General features: G+C 34.9%; 1 protein-coding gene across 2 annotated transcripts in view; it reads right to left on the reverse strand.

Moving 5' to 3' along the window:
- Positions 1-20181, reverse strand: part of SLC6A15 (solute carrier family 6 member 15) — a 43557-nt gene that overhangs the window by 1655 nt on the left and 21721 nt on the right. For both annotated transcript variants that reach the window (XM_036091259.2, XM_036091258.2), the window contains 9 exons: positions 16852-17009; positions 16367-16493; positions 14874-15055; positions 13364-13474; positions 9732-9973; positions 9437-9629; positions 6921-7113; positions 3831-3990; positions 138-300 (listed from right to left, as the gene is read on the reverse strand). In XM_036091259.2, coding sequence (XP_035947152.1) covers positions 138-300; positions 3831-3990; positions 6921-7113; positions 9437-9629; positions 9732-9973; positions 13364-13474; positions 14874-15055; positions 16367-16493; positions 16852-17009 — 1529 coding nt within the window. The remainder of the gene's footprint in view (positions 1-137; positions 301-3830; positions 3991-6920; positions 7114-9436; positions 9630-9731; positions 9974-13363; positions 13475-14873; positions 15056-16366; positions 16494-16851; positions 17010-20181) is intronic.

Genomic DNA, 20181 nt, shown 5'->3' on the forward strand with positions numbered 1-20181 from the left:
AACCTCAAGATCCCTGCATAAAAACAAAACCATTCATTAAACAGCAAAATATACTGTGAAGAAAGCAAAAGACTAAAACCCCTAAAATAATATTTTACATATATTTTTTCATCTAACTTCCTTATTTTGTATTTTACCTTATCTTCAATCCATGCATTATAGCCAGGAGGACTTAATCCCATATTCACAACACTAGCTATTAGCAGTGATAATAGCATCAGAGGAGAAATATATTTCCACATATAGTAGTAATATCTGTTGGGAGCAAACCCCAGCATATCTTTCAGGTCTTCCATAAATCTAAATAAAAAGAAAGCATTTAATTATGCCTTGAGTTATATTTCTATACCTTAAAAATGTGCATTATATCAACAGTTTGACAAGGGTTTAGCTATGATACCCTATGACATTTTATACTGAATCAAAAAATCATATTGGGAGATGACTTATAAGTTAAGAGCATTCATAAGGTAAAGTGTAAACAGTTAAGTATTGTGATTTTTGTTTAGTGAAAGCACTCAAACCAATTACTGAAAAGTTTCCCACTGATGACTTTCTACTCTATAAACATAATATTTGCAATACATTCAAAATTCCTTGTCTCTTTTTTATTTAGCAATAATTAATTAATATCATCCAGTATCTAATCAGTGTTTATATAATCTAAACTTTCACTTCTTTTCATAGTCTATTTGTTGGAATTGAAAGGGTCCACACATTGCAACTGGCTGATGTGTTTCTCAAACCCCTTTTTCATCTCTTACGTTCCTCCTACATCTCTTTTTTGTTTCTTCCAATTTTTTTTTCAATCAGCTGGACACTCTATACCATAGTAATCTCACAGTCTGGATTTTGCTGATTACATCCACACAGTGGTGCTTCACAAGTGCATCTGATCCTCCTATTTCCTGTAAATTAGTACTTAGACTTAGTAACCCTTAGGCTTATGTTGTTGTTTTAAGAAGTTTATCATGGTATTATTTACATGAAATAAAGTTCACACTTTTAGGTATATGATGTCAACACTGTCAAGGCATAGTCATTACATAGTGGTCTATATATCTCTTATTATTTATCTAGAGATAATCATCGCCCACCCACCAGTGTTCCAGTAGATTTTTTGGCTGTGTAAAGACAGTTCTCTAGTAGAGACTTCAAAGAGAGATCATAGTAACTATATTCCCTAATTTCTTGTATGCTCATAATTGTCTGTCTGTGGTCACTATACTTGAATGTGAGTGTTGCTGGTTTAAACATCTGTGGCTTATGTTTTCTTTCCTTGAGAATTGTAAATATTCTAACTACATAATATTGTTACAAAAAATTTGTTGACTATCAGATTTTTCTCTCATAAATAATTTTGATTGATTTGTTTGTTACTGTTTTTGCCTGGATGGCCCTTTTTATTTTCTTTATTTTTTTATTTTTTTGTCTTGAAGTAAGAGCCTAGACTATGTCCTGGTGTTGCCTTATGTCTATTTTTCCAAGTGTATCATGTGCCCTTTCAACATTCAGGTTGTCACTTATTTTAGGCAAGTTTCTTCAATTACAGCATTTAATATTGTTCCAGCCACTGCTTTTAGAGGACTTCACTGTACACATGTGGAGTCCTCTTTGTTTAACTCCTGCTCCTATTCCTTTTCTTAGCTCCTTTGCTATTTCTTCTTCTTCTTCTTTTTTTTTTTTAAGATTTTATTTGTTTATTTGAAAGATAGAGAGGTAGTGAGCGAGAGAGAGAGCGCGTGCAAGCAGGAGGGAAAGGGAGAAGCAGAGCCCCCGCCCTGAGCAGGGAGCCCAAAGTGGGACTCGATCCCAGGACCCTGGGATCATGACCTGAGCCAATTCAGATGCTTAACCAACTGAACCACCCAGGCGCCCCTTGTATTTCTTCTTGATTTAAAGAAAAGTATTCCTCCTTTCTAGCTTCTAATTCTTGTGGAACTAGTCATTGTGCTTATTGTTTTTGTGTTCTTTTTAATTTGATCATCATCTGAATATTAATATTCACAATTATTTCCTGAGTTCTATCACCTGTTTTCAAATCTTCCTTTTCTTTAATTATCATATTTCTTGATTTTTAAACAACTGATGTATGCTATTCTTTTTCTTTTAGAAAAATATATTTCAACTCATTTTTGAAATATGGTTAGTTTTTCATCTATTTTGCTTATGTTCTTTTGTTGTCTGCAGGGATTTATTCTGTTCCTTTCCTCTTTTTTAAAAAATATTTTTCCTAAGATTTGGCCACATTCAAGTGAAGTGAATTTTCTTGCATTTTTAGACACTAACATATACACCAAAAGATGGAAGAGCATTTTTTGGGCATTTTCAAAAAAGAGATTTCTATCTTAGAAGGTTATTGTTAGGCTCATAGGCAATGTATGCAGAGCACACTACCTTGCATACAGTAGAAATTTAGTAGGTGCACATATAGAAGGACTTTAATAGAGACCAGTTTAATAACTACTATTAGTAGTAGTATCACTACTCTTGCTGTTGTTAACTATTATTATTTAGGGACACTAACTACTAAGAAGAGATATTTTGTACTATGCCTATTGTAAATGACAAACTGTTGAAATGGAAATCTAAATTATGATCTTATTGATCCACAGATCAGTCCAATGATAATATCAAATTCCAACACAGTGCAAGTTAGGGGTATCTTGGTAGAGTATAGGGATACCTAATTTTGAAATTGCCTTCTAAATTACAGTCCTGGCTTGTAACTAACATTCTTGTTCTCCTGCACAAGTAAGGCTAATTTTCCATCTATAATATGGATGATATTAGTTACCACAGGGTATTTTTATGAGGATTCAGATTTAATGCATGTCAGACAGCTATTACTTCTATTGCCATATAGTACATGATTATTAAAAGTAAGTCTCCCTCCCCTTCCTTGCCTGGAGCTTTTGACACTAATAAAAACATTCTCCAAGCTTTGTCACGAAGCTCATTCAATACCAGTAACATTCTCTATGTTGTTTAAGAGGACTCTGGTCTTCACGCAACACACTCCTTGCTCCTTTACGTAGACCTCTAATAAGCTTGCCGATCTTACTGCCTTAGTCCATATATGTTAACTAAAGACAACAACTTTAAAAAAAAATATTGTACAAAACCTCCAGTAACCTTTTTCTTCTGAGATTACTCTAATGCCTCATTTCATGCCAAGTATATATACTTTTCACATCAAGCAGGTATATAATTTAGAGGTTTAGGCATCTAGTTATTCAAGTAATGACTCCACGTGAATATGAAGTTTGGGCATAGCAAATGCCACATATGCCTCCAAGCAGGATAGATCACTTCCCAAAACTGACCTGCTACATAGGACGTTATGTATCATAATAAAATAAAACTCCTCCCATAAAACAGATTAGCAAAGTAATTAGGAAGACAGGCTTTAAAGTTAAGCAGAGACAGCTATGAATCCCAGGTGTGCCTCTGTCCAGGTGATGAGCAAGTCACATGGTGTCTCATAAGCCTGAGAAATGTGAAATGTGGACAACTATAATAACTTAAAACAACTTAACAAGGTTCTTGGAGCATAGCCATTACTCACTAGATCCTGGAAGATACTATTTCATAACTAGAATTAAATCAAAGCTCCAGAATCCCAGATTATATTACCATCCGCACAATTCTATCTAATCACCTAATAGAAGAATAGACTTTATTAAAAGGATTGAACCAAGAAGAGCCTGCAAAAGATTTGATTTTGTTGCAAAGAATTTTTCCCTCCTCTTCTAAATGAAAAAGATATTGACAATTGGTCTTTCCAATACAGAGATGAAAAATGAATGCATAAAAGCAAATATACTTACTTATCTATGCCATAAACAAAGGCTACAGCAATATTCTCCAAAATGACTACAATTAGCAGAGGGAGTGTAGCAGAATAATCATCAAACATTGTAACGAAGTAATTTCCAGAGCGTTGCACAAATATCAGGCCGATACAAAATGCCAAAAGACAACAGATAACTGTACAAAAGAAATAGATGAAAAAATTAAGCTTTTATTCAGTCCAGTCTTTTACATTTAATTATGAGTTATTATATTCAAACAACGTTGTCTTCACTTTTATAACTTTTCAATGATAAAAATAGGCAACACCTTTCCTGATACTATGGAATATAATACATTGGGAGTTGCCTGGATTTAGCCCCAGATTTAATATGAATCCATTGTAAGACAGTAACTTTTGACCAGCTACAATTAATATAAAAGCTTAGAGAGATTCCTGGGATCCATATAATATTCTCATATTTATGCTAGACTCTATTCTCTCACACACTTTAGTAGAGAAGCTGTCAAAAATAAAAGATGACTGCGTTCTATTTCTCAACCACCTTTGAGCAGAGGCGAGTAAAAGTAGTAGAGCAGACAGCAGGAAGTCTGCTTCTCCCTTTCCCTCTGCCTCCTCCCCCACCCAACTCATGCTCTATCTCTCTTAAATAAAAAAAATAAAATCTTAGAAAAAAAAAAAAGTAGTAGAGCAGGTACTGGCAGTTTGGGAGGGGAGAAAACAAACATCCTTGGGTTCAATCACATGGGGGTTCCCTGACAATCTCCCTAAGTATGGGTTAAGTGAAGTCATCACCTCCATTTCTCAAGGACAATGCTAGTTGTATGAGTTGCATCATACATAAATGAATATTATATATAAACATATAACGTAGAGATGGAAAAGTAACATTTACTTGGAGTCTATCGCATACTGAAATTTTCTTTTCTTAAGATTTTATTTATTTATTTGACAGAGAGAGTACACAGTGAGAGAAGGGACACAGCAGGGGGAATGGGAGAGGGAGAAGCAGGCTTCCCGCTGAGCAGGGAGCCCGATGTGGGGCTCCATCCCAGGACCCTGGGATCATGACCTGAGCCGAAGGCAGACGCTTAACGACTGAGCCACCCAGGCGCCCCTACTGAAATATTTAAATGCTTGTCCCAGTATACTGTACTCAAAGTCTCAGGATGGAAGTAGCAGGGCTTGAACCACAGCCTGTGTCACTTTCACTCTCACCTACTTACACCGTAGTACATGGTGAATATGAAGAAAGCATATTCTAGGTGGTACAGATAGTAAGAGCTTTGCTGGAGATTTGAGAGTAAAGACTATAAGTAATTTACTTATCTAAGTCCTACTGTACTATCAGACAAGACAAAAGCACAACGTTTCATTGAGGTGAAATATGACTTTAAGTATAGGTATGATCCCAAAAGACAGGTAATGGGAAAAGAGAGGACATTCCCCTTTGCTCTGACCAAACAGGTTCTCCCAGTGGGGTTCACCAAATACTACTTCGTGTGTTTTTTCCCTCTACACTGTTGCTTTTCCCTTAATTTTGCAAGCCCTCTTACTACAGGGGGGTTTAGATACGGGGCAAAGATGAGGAAAGTGGCGAAGATGTTATTTAGTATGCACATCAGGCAGGATACAGGTAGCCTTGAATTAAATAGAAACTTCAGAAGTAGAGACTGCCTCATTTGGGAGAAGATAAGGAAGTTTCTCATTTATAGCTGAGTTAAGACATAAGCATTTAATAAACTGTTAAAATTGTTTTACACGTACATACACAAACTTAGCAGAGCACTAATTGATAAAATACATATTTGAAAGTTATTTATACAGCAGTTATTACTAAATCTTTCAGAGCCAAAAACAGAACTTCGATGAGCTTGTATATTACTGCCCAACATTCAATACTATATATATATATATATATATATATATATATATATATATATATATAGGTATAGACATATATTTTCTAATTTGTTTTTGCATCACTTACCAACACTGTTCCTGCACTCTGGTCTGGCTGGCTTCCTTAACTGTTCCCTTTATCTCTGTTTATATATGTTAAACTAAAGCTATTACTAAAGCTATCCTCTGACCCCTACAAGACCCTTCCCCTTTCCAATTCAACTACCATCCCTGTCACTGATAGTTCCATCATATATTTAGATGACCCTCGCAGCTTCTTAATTCTTGTAACATGTTAAATCACTACTATGCCATCTATCAGTATATTACATGGTGTAAGTCAGACTTGGTGTTAGTTATCAGTTCTATTATTTTTGGAGACAAGGCTCTCCTATATCTCTATCTCTTTTATAATTTCTCTTATATCCTGTATATCCTTCAAGTGCAAGGATGGTGCAGTACAAAACTGGTACTCTATTTCTTTTTTAAGATTTTATTTATTTGACACAGAGAGAGAGCACAAGCAGGGGAAGCAGCAGGCAGAAGGAGAGGGAGAGGGAGAAGGAGGCTCCCCTGCAGAGCAGGGACCCCAACGTGGGGGTCCATCCCAAGACCCTGGGATCATGACCTGAGCCAAAGGCAGTCGCCCAACCAACTGAGCCACCCAGGCACCCCCAAAACTGGTTTTAATAATTGCTTGTACATTGGACTTAATAATAACAGTCAATATTGATAAATTATTTTATTTTCTTTCTTACTTGGAGATATTAACTACTAGTAGGCTACAAGGGCTATTTTATATGAGAACTGAATTTAGGTTTAATCAATTTCAATGATGCACTTTTTGGAAAAGGAATATTGGATCTGAACTTTTAAAAATAATTGTCTTATTTACAAAATTATACATGAACATTCTATGACTTCAGTCTATTCATGATAGATTCATGAATAAATTCATAATAGTGACATTACTATTAATAAAAATAATATAATAAGTAATCAACAAATAATTAATATAATCTACATTGAATCTAGAATCTATCATTTGCATTGTATATAACACATAAATAAAATAACAAATAATAGTAATACATATTAATAAATGGGCATTAATAAAACACTTTCCATTTCCATCTCTGACCTCTCACCAAGAGTAAAATGGCCTGTATCAGTTCAATGAAAAGTCAAATACCTAAAAACTCACCAGTAAGAATTTCTTTCCTCACTTTGAAAGTGTCCACAATAGGTGTGATGATCCCTTCAATGGTTCCAAACATGCTGCCAAGCCCTAGATTTACCAGCATGAGGAAGAACATCACTGACCAGAAGGGGGATGCAGGGAAATGTGTCATTGCTTCTGTAAAGGCAATGAAAGCTAAACCAGTCCCCTGAACAGCCTGTAAATTATATAAAATAGCAACATTAGTACTGAGCAATATTAAGGGATGACTATATATACCAGTTACATAGGGGAAGTAAAACTCTGCATAATGCTTGGGAGTTACTGGAAATAGATAGGCTGATATCATGCTGTCTCCTAAGAAACTGTGCCTCTAAACAAAAGTTGATTGTGTTATTTGATAAAAACAACAGACCAGAATTAAAAAAGGAAAAAGCAAAAACAAAAACTTTAAAGGGTGATTTAATAATTAAATCTTTCTTTACAGAACTCAAGATTTTTATATAAATGATGGCTCCATCCATAACTTCTTGCACATGATGCTTTATGTTTAGTCTCATGTATAGTGTTAGCTGTCTTACTGCAAGGGATCAATGGTCGATTTCTCCATTATATTTTCCTTTTTGGCAATACAAGGGAAAGGGCAACAACCAATACAATGATGCATATTAATATTCACCTGTTTCATGTTTATTAAAATAAATGACAGTAGCTAAAGAAGTTAGTCATGAACTTGTTAAACAAAAATATTAAAATGGCTAAATATCAATTATGTGTCCAAACAACCATGCAATATATTAATGATAGTCATAACTTAAATTTTGTGTTAAAGATTATATCAGGAAAAGTATCAGACTAATTTCATTTTCTTTGATGAAAATTGATTTATATTCATATTTTAAATTTTTGTGGCTTAATCAGTGAGATTGCTTTTTAAAGTAAAGCAAATCTTTGTAATTTAAGAAAATATGTTTTTTTTTATTTCTCTCTCTTATTTTTTTCCCTTTGCTTGTTTGTTTTGTTCCTTAAATTCCACATGTTAACTAACTGGAATTAAAATAAAAACTTCAGGTTTTGTTGACTGTTTTTTTTGCTGTGCAAAAGCTTTTTATCTTGATGAAGTCCCAATAGTTCATTTTTGCCCTTGCTTCCCTTGCCTTTGGCGATGTTTCTAGGAAGAAGTTGACAACCGAAAGAATGGGAGAAGATATTTGCAAATGACATATCAGATAAAGGGCTAGTATCCAAAATCTATAAAGAACTTATCAAACTCAACACTCAAAGAACAAATGATCCAATCAAGAAATGGGCAGAAGACATGAACAGACATTTTTCCAAAGAAGACATCCAAATGGCCAACAGACACATGAAAAAGTGTTCAACATCGCTCGACATCAAGGAAATCCAAATCAAAACCTCAATGAGATACCACCTCACACCAGTCAGAATGGCTAAAATTAACAAGTCAGGAAACGACAGATGTTGGCGGGGATGCGGAGAAAGGGGAACCCTCCTACACTGTTGGTGGGAATGCAAGCTGGTGCAGCCACTCCGGAAAACAGTATGAGGTTCCTCAAAAAGTTGAAAATAAAGCTATCCTACAACCCAGCAATTGCACTACTGGGTATTTACCCAAAGATACAAATGTAGTGATCCGAAGGGGTACATGCACCCCGATGTTTATAGCAGCAATGTCCACAATAGCCAAACTATGGAAAGAGCCAAGATGTCCATCAACAGATGAATGGATAAAGAAGATGTGGCATATATATACAATGGAATATTATGCAGCCATCAAAAGGAATGACATCTTGCCATTTGCAATGACGTGGATGGAACTGGAGGGTATTATGCTGAGCGAAATAAGTCAATCAGAGAAAGACATGTATCATATGATCTCACCGATATGAGGAATTCTTAATCTCAGGAAACAAACTGAGGGTTGCTGGAGTGGTGGGGGGTGGGAGGGATGGAGTGGCTGGGTGATAGATATTGGGAAGGGTATGTGCTATGGTGAGTGCTGTGAATTGTGTAAGACTGTTGAATTGCAGACCTGTACCTCTGAAACAAATAATACATTATATGTTAAAAAAAAAAAAAAAGAAGAAGAAGATAGCAGGAAGGGAAAAATGAAGGGGGGGAAATCGAGGGGAGGACGAACCATGAGAGACTATGGGCTCTGAGAAACAAACTGAGGGTTCTAGAGGGGAGGGGGTGGGGGGATGGGTTAGCCTAGTGATGGGTATTAAAGAGGGCATGTACTGAATGGAGCACTGGGTGTTATATGCAAACAATGAATCATGGAACACTACATCAAAAACTAATGATGTAATGTATGGTGATTAACATAACATAATAAAAAAATAAAAATAAAAACTTTAAAAAAAAAGTATGTCCTCTGAAATAAAAAATGTGAATTTTGAAACAGCATAATCTTCCACTGTCATTTTAAAGCTCATTTTCCTAAAAGAAGTCTTCTGGATAATGTGTATTTTTACCTGAGTGATAATTACTGTGTTGCTTAGACATAGCTTACTCACTTTATTTAGCTCATCCTCAGTTTGACAGGAATTGAGATGAAGAGCAGAAAATTCTTCTTCTTTCACTTTTTGAATGATGTCATAAACTAAATGATAATCTTCGGCAGTAACAGCTGAAAGGTTGATATGATGAGGAATAATATCCTGACTAATGTTGCCCATTTTCAAAAATTTTATGATCATTTTCGAATTTCTGAAAAATAGAACAACACAACGAATGCACCTTTATGGGTTTGGGGGGTATACGTTTTATACAATTATGCCATCAAAAGCTAAAGGAAATTAATATCCATACTCTGCTATGCATTTCTCATTTATGACATTTGCTTTAAAGCCCAGAACTGCAAACACCACCAGTGTTGCCAGGACAGATGTAAAAAAATTAATGAAGGACACCAGGACAGCATCAAAGTGGCAGTTGTTGTCTCTTTTGTTGTAGCTTGAAAAGGCGATGACACCACCAAATCCCAGACCTAAGGCAAAGAACACCTGAGTAGCAGCTTCTCTCCAGACCTTGGGTTCCAGCATCATTTCAAGCTGTTTAAAATTAAACATAATAGAAGTCAGCTGCAACATAGTACTTCGGAATAATCTACATGGAATTAGTTCTCTTATTTAAATATATCATAATGATATTTATGCACCCAAAGGTTATTTCAACTGGGAGAATAATCTGTTCTTAGTAGAAATAACAAAGTTTTCACTTAGTAGTGAGACCAGAAATATGAAAAAGAAAAACTAGAGACAATCGTGTAGATGGAGATTTTATTCACATGGAGATTTTCTACTTATATAGGAATTTTTAAGTTATCTTTAAGACAAATCAGAAGGACTATTTGAAATTAACTATCTTCAATCATTTCCTATTTTAAGTCTTTGTTTTCTTTCCAAAGCAAAATAAATTAATTACCAATAAAACTGAATTATTTAACTAATACCCTAAGTTTTGTGTTTTCTGGGGGCAGTCTAGTAGTCAAGGCAGATAATAAGCAGATTATAAGTTTGGGAGAGTTGACTATTTGTACTTTGCTTATTCACGTATGTATGATGCATTTCTTTCGATAGTTTTCTGAAAGCCTTTTCTTTGAAAATTGAAGCAATGCAACTGCATCATCTCTAAGACCCTTTCAGAGCCAAAGTTCTGAAGGTCTGAACCTATGCTGAACATATATTTCAAGTAACTCTGCTTTACTTCTTGGACAATTATCACTGTATATAATCAAACCTTTTAAATGGAACAATTAATATTAGCCATATGTGACACAGATGTCAATGAACAGGTTTGATTTTGAGTAAAAAAAGTGTTTAAATTGGTATTTTATCTCTTTTTACTATTGCAATGAGGCTGCCTTCATTGGGGGCAATGTCAAATGTGGATAAGAAGATGAGGTCCACAGTTTTAGATCTCGATTCTGCCATTTAATAATCTAAAAGCAGTGCAATCTAGAGTAAGTGGCTGCCCTCCCTGAGTTTCAGCTTCTTCAACTGAAGATGGGAGTAACAAAGCATATACCACTCTATCACATGCCCTACCACACTCTAAGTGCTCAATAATTGTTGACATATATGGACTGCATTGGTAGGAACACTGATAAGCACTTTGCATGGACTATCTCAATTAATCTTCAGAACAATCCATGAAATTTGTTGCTACTATTGTCTGAATCTTAAAAAGGTTAAGTAACCTGCCCAAGGTTACATGGCAGTTCTGAGGTAGAGCTGAAATATAAACCAAAGTGATTCCAAAATGTGCATTTTCTCAAATATTAGGATTTATTGTTCAATTTTAGTTACTAGGATTTAATTATTTCAGTTATTAGTTATTAGGATTTATTGTTCAATTTTAGTTCAATTTATTGTTTAATTTTAGTGATTATAATTGAGATAGAATATATTTTCATGAAACATAATCACGATTATATTTATAATTTATTAAGATTTAACTGAAATACTCATATTGTTTGTTGATGGCTGCTACATTACCACTCTATCATTAATATTGATCTCAAATACACTCAACTATCTATCTCTATTTTACCCACTAGATGGCAGGCAACACCCATTTACTAAACACATTATTCCGCTTTCTTCCAGTTCAGGAGCTATATCTCCATTCACTGTTTTGGGAATAGTTTGTGTGCTTTACTTTCTCCCTTGGACAAACAATGTAAACTAAAAAGTAACTGAGAACTTATCATTATTATATTAACTATCACACCTGCAGTGACCTAAAACAGAATTTTATCTATAGTCAATGAAAAGTGGGCTGAAGAAAGAATTAACTATATTTTAATAGTGATTCCTAGTCCCAGATGAAAATGTCAGTAATGCCATAGTTTTAAATACGGGGCCATGTGAAAGTGTCATATCAAAGTAGCTGAATTCTAAGATAGCTATTTAATTCAAATATTTAGAATTATGTCACAAGCAATTGCCAACTTATATAAGGTGATATTCCAGAAGGTCACACCAAAGTTGGTTGTTTTAAACTCAGAGATCTTTTTTTTTTTTAGATATTACAATATAAATATTTTTGCTTAGTAAATATGGCCCATTTGAAGCCAAATATCTTAACTAGTTATTCACTGAGGGGTTCCAACAACTCTAAATGCTAACCAGGACTTTTGAATTAGTCAAGAAAATCAGATACCAATGGCAGCATTTTTGCTACTAGAGAATGAATACTAAGCTGAAACTTGATACCCAAAGAACACAGCCTCTTTTACATCCTATCAAGGCAGCTGGAGTGACAAAGAATTCCAGGAAAGCTAATTTCTGCCCAAATCCCACAGCATGATGCTGACTGCACATTCACCCTTCAGATAACTTCCAGTTTCTGAACTAATTTTGAAACTTTATAACTCCATGTCTGCCTGTAATAGTGTTGGCAAACTAATAATGAGGTGTTAACTTCATTTCAGTGAATAACTAAAATGTATATACCCTTCAAAACTTGTTTTTGTTTCCTGCCAAATCACTATCCCAAGTCTACAAGGATTGATTAATAAGCAGGTTCAAGGTGCCCAGCATTGAGTTCAACTCTAAGATGAGTGAGAGAACATCAGTTCTGAGCCTTTTGTGGAGCCTAATGAGAACTTTCCTGAAATGTATATGCATTTATAAAGGTTACAAAACTTCCCAAATTCACCACTATAAATATTATTCTAGGAGGCACAAAACCTCGAAACAAGAACATGGATTTTCTCTGAGACAGGATTTAGAGTACAGAAGCCTTCTCAGCCTGGGTTCATGGATTTTAGGTGATCTGTCAACCTTCTGAGACATTAAACAAATTAATATGTTCATTATGTTTCTCTGGTAAGAAGATCTTATTATAGACTTTTTCAAAGGGGTCAATTACAAAAGATTAAGAACCACTGACATAGAGAAGGAAATAGAGGAAAGATGGAAAAGTCCTGGGGCCCCTAGGTGGCTCAGTTGGTTAGGTGTCCGACTCTTGATTTTGGCTCACGTCATGATCTCAGGGTTGTGGGATTGAACCTCATGGCAGGCTCCATGCTCAGCACAAGTCGGCTTGTCCCTCTCCCTCTGCTCCTCCCCCTGCTCACGTGCTCTCTCTCTCTCTCTCAAATAAATAAATAAAATCTTTTAAAAAGATGGAAAAGTCCTAAAATTTATCAGTGTAAAAAATTAGAAGTTAATTTACTATAAAAGGAAGTTTTAAGGTTCACATATTGTCTCACTCTAGAACTAAAATGGGACATTTAAAATTGGAAATAGATGGATATAATTATGGATATTTAAAAGCCCTGGTTTTTCTAGGCTGGTTAACACAACAGCTATAATTTAAAAGGCTAGCATACATATGTTAGAACAATTATCCTTTAAATCTAGCTGTGGGAACATTTGAACAATAAACCTAATGCTTTTATGATCATAAGCCTTAAATAGAAATGCAGTACATACCTTAGGGGTAAACATGTGGCGGATGCCATCAACTGAACCATTTAAAAGGAGTGCTCTGATTAGGAAGCATATAAGTACCACATACGGGAAAAGAGAACTAAAGTACATGATCTACAAAGAAAAAAAATAAATGTAGGTGAGACACACTAACAACGATACTCCTTTCTGTAGTTAAGATCATGTTTTATTCTATACTTTGACAGTCTCTGTTTTTATAGCATGATTAATAGTACTATTAATATGTTGTATAGCCATCATATTAGAATGGCTTATTAGTCTTAATGGAATGTGACTTACTTAAGATCCTATTTGAGATATAACGAGAAATAGGGAATCTCCCTTATTTACACTCCTTTAAAATAGTCCACTGGTATGATGTAACTTGAAAGTGTTTATTTCTTATAGTTCACAAAACAAGCAATATTTAAAAGAAATAATGGCTACTATCTCCCTAACAAATTCATACTTTTATTGTTTTAGGTAACAGCAACAGCAAAAAAGAGGTTTTTTTTCATTAATCAAAATTCCATTATAATTCTGTAAAGCTTCTGGAGTAGAGAGTGGGCCCCTGTGAAGGCTCCTAAGACTCTGAATAATTAACAATGTCAAGGTTTAACTTTCTGCTTCACAAATGTTCATGCTTAAAGTTATGCGAATGTTTTAGCATAGAAAAGCAATTGTCCTAACCGGATATTTACTGCTTCCTTGACATTTGCACGTGGAAGCCTAAAAGGTCTCTAAAATTTTCAGATCCAGAAAAGAACTTCTGACTTTCGCCCAGAGATGTCCCCACCTGTCTCTGTCTCAGCAAATAGAGCAACCATCCATCTAGGTGCTAAAGTCAAACATCCAGAAGTAGTCCTGCTCTACTGGTAATATTCTCCTAGTTTTCAGGCTACCACTCAGGTTATCTTATTCCTGCTTAAAGAACTCCAGGGATTTTTAATACAGTTGCAATAAAATGTGAATTCCTCTCTCTGACCTGCAAAGCCTCACATTAGAGTGCCTCCCTGCCAACCCTGCCCCCCTTCCCCCAGCTGAGCTCTGCCCCCAGACCCTTGCCAGCTACCACAGACCCAGCTCTGCAGCTTCAGGACTCAGCAGGGCTGTACCCTCAGCCTGAGGCACCCATCTCCTGATTTGTAGGACTCGCTCTCCTGTTATTTCTGTCTCAACTTCATCTTCAGTGAACTAAAACACGAGGACCAACGGAATGAAGAGCAAAAAATAAAGGTCTTTTAGGTCCTGACACAAAACTTCAAAAAATCTCTTTGATGAAATAAGGAAAGATTATAAGTGACTTCAGATTTCACTATAAAACATGTCTGTAGGTTCTTTCTTTAATTTAAACGCATTTTTTAAAGCACCACTTTTCACCAATCTTTATTTAACTACCTAGAATGACGTGGTACTTGTAGTTTGCCCACAGATGTTTATAGCAGAGCCTGAGGTGGGCATCACATGCAGGAGTGGTGATTAGCAGAAGCAGGAAGGGCTCTAGCATACTAACTTTTCCAGAAGATTGAATGCCTTTGATCATAGCCAAGCAAACCACAACCCAGGCAGCCAGCAAGCAGACGGTCATCTTCCAGTTTAAGCCCCCACTTTCAGAAATGGAACTGGAAATATTCAGGGCTTCTCTGTACCAGTAATAGGTGGTGGCAGAACTTTTTTCACATTCTGGCTCTACAACTGTAGAAAGAAAGATATTACCATCATTTCAGACTAGGAAGAGTAATGGCATTTTGTTTCCCCAGGAAGCCTACAAATCAGTTCTTAACATTTCAGAGAAAAGTACTATTATTCTAGAGAAGCATTTAAATTCACAGTGAAAACTCAATTGTGCAAAACTGTGAAAAATCCACAGACATGTATTCTTGTTAATATTTTTTATTACACATTTCTGAAATAGGAATATGTAAGCTTTTTTTAGCAAAGTAATTAAAACACAACAGGTTTATAGCCCCTTCCGCGCCCAGAATTATCTGACTGACTTCCTGTGACGGAGCTGTCAAATACACTAGCTGCTGGTCATATGTGACTTTTGAAATGAAGCTGGTCTAAAGTGGTATGTGCTGTAAATACAAAATGCAAAGAAGATTTTAGAGACTTAGTGCAAGAAAAATATTTTAAATTATTACATTAACAATTTTTATATTATTTGTTGAAATGTTAATATTTTGGAAAAATATTTCACCTATTTCTTACTTTTTTCAATGTGGCTACTAGTAAATTTTAGACTACATATGTGAGTTGCATTCTAGATTTACTGGACCTCACTACTATAGGGAATTGTCCTTTATTTATATTCTAGGATTTAAAAATAAATGATGGGAAAACTATGAAACAAGGGAACTAAAGACATAAAAACAATTATTTCGATCCAAATTATTTTTGTCCTATTTTTTATGTATGATTACCTGTATGACCTTTTTTTTAAAAAATTTGGGTTACTGAAGTATAGTTGACATAAAATGTTATATTCATTTCAGGTGTACAATATAGTGATTCTACAATTCTGTACATGACATGATGCTCACCACAATAAGTATAGTTACCATCTGTCACCATACAATTATTACAACATTATTGACTATCTTCCTTATGCTGTACTTTGCATCTCCATGACTTACTTATTTTATAACTGAAAGTTATATTTTATTTATTTTAATCAAAATGTAAGGCATCAAGAAAGTTGTACAAAATAAAAAATTGTCAAAGCTAACAACTGAAGGGTTATAATATTTTACCCCAATGTCATGCAGCATGATAAAATAACTTGGGAAGAGCTGATAAAATAACTTGGGAAGAGCTAGTAAAATTAGATGGTGCCAATGGTCTTCGTTCTAAGTATACCAATCCTAAAAGTGAGGAAAGTTTGTAATGATAATTTTGAAAGATTTTTCCACATTATTTTAAGAAAAGAAAAAAATCTCAAAATCTCATGCCCTTAGCAACTTTATGATCTTTATATACAAAAACACTACGTGATACATGTCTTACAAGTGTGTGAAGCATTTTTCACCAAAGGACACTGATCCCAAGGAAGAGGTTGCTGAAAAGACTGAGAAAAATAAAACAAACTCCAGCCAATGATGACATTGTAGTAGAGAGCCACAAAAAAGCACACCTGCAAAACAAAACAGTGCTATTACATTACACCTCCCGTGCCACTTCCTTTGAAATGAGATGAAATGCATAAAACCCCATTTAACATATTAAAAATCCTCATTTCATTTTTATTTGAAACACATTATCTTTTCTAAATAGATGTCTCTCTTAGATCTTAAGAACATGCATTATCAAGATGAACTGTATTAATATTTACAGTTTGGTTAGTGCATTAGTGCAAACTCCAATGGTGTTTTTTAAAAACATGATTACAGAGTTAAATAGAAATACACACTCAAAGGTTTCATTTAAATGCAAACTATACAGTTACAAACCCTGTAAAAATTATATGGCATATACCATACCAGGAAACTTACTACACAACTTGCAAATCCAATGCCACCCAGTTTAGGGCTTATGTAATTCCATACACCAATGCTTCCTCGCCGAATTCTTTGACCCACAGAGAGTTCCAGGAAAAAAAGGGGAATACCTATTACCAGTAGCAGTATTAAATATGGCAAAAGATATGCACCTATAGAGACAAGAACAAAAAAGATTATATTTTCAACAGTCACAGTAGAGAATACACTAATTTTAAATTATCTCATAAAAGACAATATTTGAACTTCTATATAGTATAATTATAAAAGACTTTAAGGAAAATGCAATTTCATCATTTTAAACTTTCTAGTATTTGAAACCTGAATTTGACTGCTACAAAGAGTTTATGATAAAAAATAATTATGAAAAAAGTGAGAATATAAATTTTAGTTTCATTTTATTGAAAGGGTAAAACAATTTCATTTTCCATAAAAAATTAATTCTTTAAAATTATTTCCTCAAGTAGGTTTCACAAACTCCTGGAATTCTTATTCACACACTGCTATTGAATTTATTAAATCTTATTCAAACTTACCTATACATGCATTCCAAATCAGATAAATTAGAATGAATGAGATTTTATAGTACTAAAGCTGACTTTTTTCCCCTAAATAAAAACAGGAGAGAAGAAATGGCTGCCTAGATTGAAAAAGAAAAAAAAGATAGAAAAAAAAAGAACTACCTCAGACAAATGTCATTTTTTTCCCCAAATATACTTCATTTAAAAAGTATGTTTCAGGAATTATTATTATTATTTATTTTTTTATTTTTATTTTTTTAGAGAGAGAGCGCATGTGTACACAGGCTGAGGGGTGGGGAGGGACAGAGGGAGAAGGAGAGAGAATCTTAAGCAGAATCCATGCCTACGGGGAGTGTGGATGGCTCAGTTGGTTAAGCGTCTGCCTTTGGCTCAGGTCATAATCCCAGGGTCTTAGAATCGAGCCCCACATCAGGCTCTCTGCTCAGCAGGAAGCCTGCTTCTCCCTCTCCTCCCCACTCCTGCTCTCTCTTGCTATCTCTGTCTCTCTCTCTCTCTCAAATAAATAAATAAAATCTTTACAAAAAAAAAAAAAAATCCATGCCTACTGCAGAGCCTGTCATGTGGCTCAATTCCACGACCCTGAGATCATGACCTGAGCCAAAATCAAGAGTCAGGTTGACTGAGCCACCCAGGTGCCCCAAAAAGAATTTTTTATTTTCCAAAATTCTGTGTAGGGGCAGTGAGGTTGACTGAGAAACTAAGATATTTTTAACACCTATTGTAAAATATATGTGCAAATATATATTATATATATGTAGTAAGGTTTTCATACTTAAGAAAATTATAGCCAAATCTCAAAACATATAACTAGTTATTTTAAAATAGTTTGACAATGTTAATATTAGGTTCTATTAACTGATAAAGTTAAAATGTGAAATGTATTCATTTCTACATAAGAATACATATGCAAATTATTCATTAAGTAACCTCTAGAATGGACTTCCTACATTCAAATTTCTTATCTGGAGCTTTGTCCAACCAGAGACTGTCAAGTCAGTCATGTAATTGATGGTGTCAATGCCCTTTTCAAATTAGAGGCCATTATTGTATCTTCCCATTTTTAAAAAGTGTTTAATGGTATTGAGTAGATTTTGGAAGTTGTCCAAATTTTTTTGGTAGTCTGTTGAAGAAGTAAACATTATTTTTTTAAATAATTTTCTCAGTATCTCTATATATCTGTGAAATAATGACCATATACAAGAATTTCCCTAACATAGTGGCCCATAGAAAATCTCTACTTTCTTTTTTTTTTAATTTTATTTATTTATTTGAGAGAGAGAGAGAGAACAAGCAGGGGGAGGGGCAGAGGGAGAAGCAAGCTCCCCGCTGAGCCAGGAGCCCGACGTGGGACTCGATCCCAGGACCCTGAGATTATGACCTGAGCCAAAGGCAGATGCTTAACCGACTGAGCCACCCAGGCGCCCCTAATCTCTACTTTCTTATGACCGATTTGCAGCCTTTTGGACTTGAGTTGATTCTATAGATGGGTATGTAATGTAAAGCATGGACACATGAGCTCATAAAACAGAATTATAAAATATCTAATTCTAAAATGATTAGGAATGTTCAGGTGCTAATAACCTGAAAATGTTTCCCAAAGGACTGAAAGTGCATTTTAACACATGCACCTAATCCTAAAATGTGGATGAGTTTATGTATGTGTTAATGACTACAGAGAGAGTGAATTAAAACTGGACTCATTGGGAATCTTTCCTCAGTTATGTGTGCATAGCATGCCATTAGATACTTAGCTTTTTCTTTAACTCAAATTACTGTTAGCCCCCATATTAAAAATAGTCATAACTAAATAAATAAACTAACTAAATAAAAACATCATAACTAAGATATAACTGAGCATTTACTATCTGCCAGGCACATTTCTAAGCATGTTACATGTAGTTATTCATTTATTCCTTACAAGAATACAATGGGGTAAGCACCATTATCATCACTTTTTACAGGTGTGGAACTAAACCAGAAGAAGTAAGTTAACTTGTAAAAGGTCACATGGCTAGTGTGGGAAAGAGCCAGGCTTCAAGGCCAAATTGACTTCAAAACCTGAGCTGGTAGCTTCTATAAAACACTACTGATTAAGCTTAACCATTGTACTTTAAGTTTAATATCTTCAGACAAATCAACTTATGTTGGGTCTATCACTTTTTAGTTCTATTATTCATGAAGTGCCTCAAGTGACAAATGAGTGGGATTCAGGTGGTCAGAAGGTGTTTGACTAAACAGCCCAGAAAACACTATTCAAATACCTGGAAGGTTCAATGCCATACTACATGTTGGGTACAGCCTTTTGTAACCTGAGAGCCATTTTGAAACAATAAAGTCCACTGGCATTTTATAACATCACGGTCTAGTATTTGTGTATAGAAGAGAGGAAACGATAGTAGGAAGAGCATTTTGACTCTTTTTCCATATGAAAATGAGGAGGAACAATTTTTGCTAATAACTAATTTCTAAATATGAAATCCTTTGAGTTCGCCGCCAAGAAAAAAAAAAAATGGTATCAAATGGAAGGCAACCTGACTTCAGCCAAGACAGCCTTCTTCCTTAATAGTGTCATAAGGTGAAAGGCTTAAAAATCAGAATTCATCTTCTGCTAGACTTGGCAAATGGGACGGCTCATGAGAAACAAAAAGCAGGGTAGTACATAGCTGCTTATAGCTGATTCAATAAATAATTCATATGTGGTGTTAACGACTAGCTAAGGAGCTTACAGTGCCGGTGGAGTGCTGTGGTGTATCACAGACTTCCTATGTTGATTCTTACCTCT

Source organism: Halichoerus grypus, chromosome 6 (genome assembly GCF_964656455.1).
Source record: "Halichoerus grypus chromosome 6, mHalGry1.hap1.1, whole genome shotgun sequence".
Taxonomy (NCBI): Eukaryota; Metazoa; Chordata; class Mammalia; order Carnivora; family Phocidae; genus Halichoerus; species Halichoerus grypus.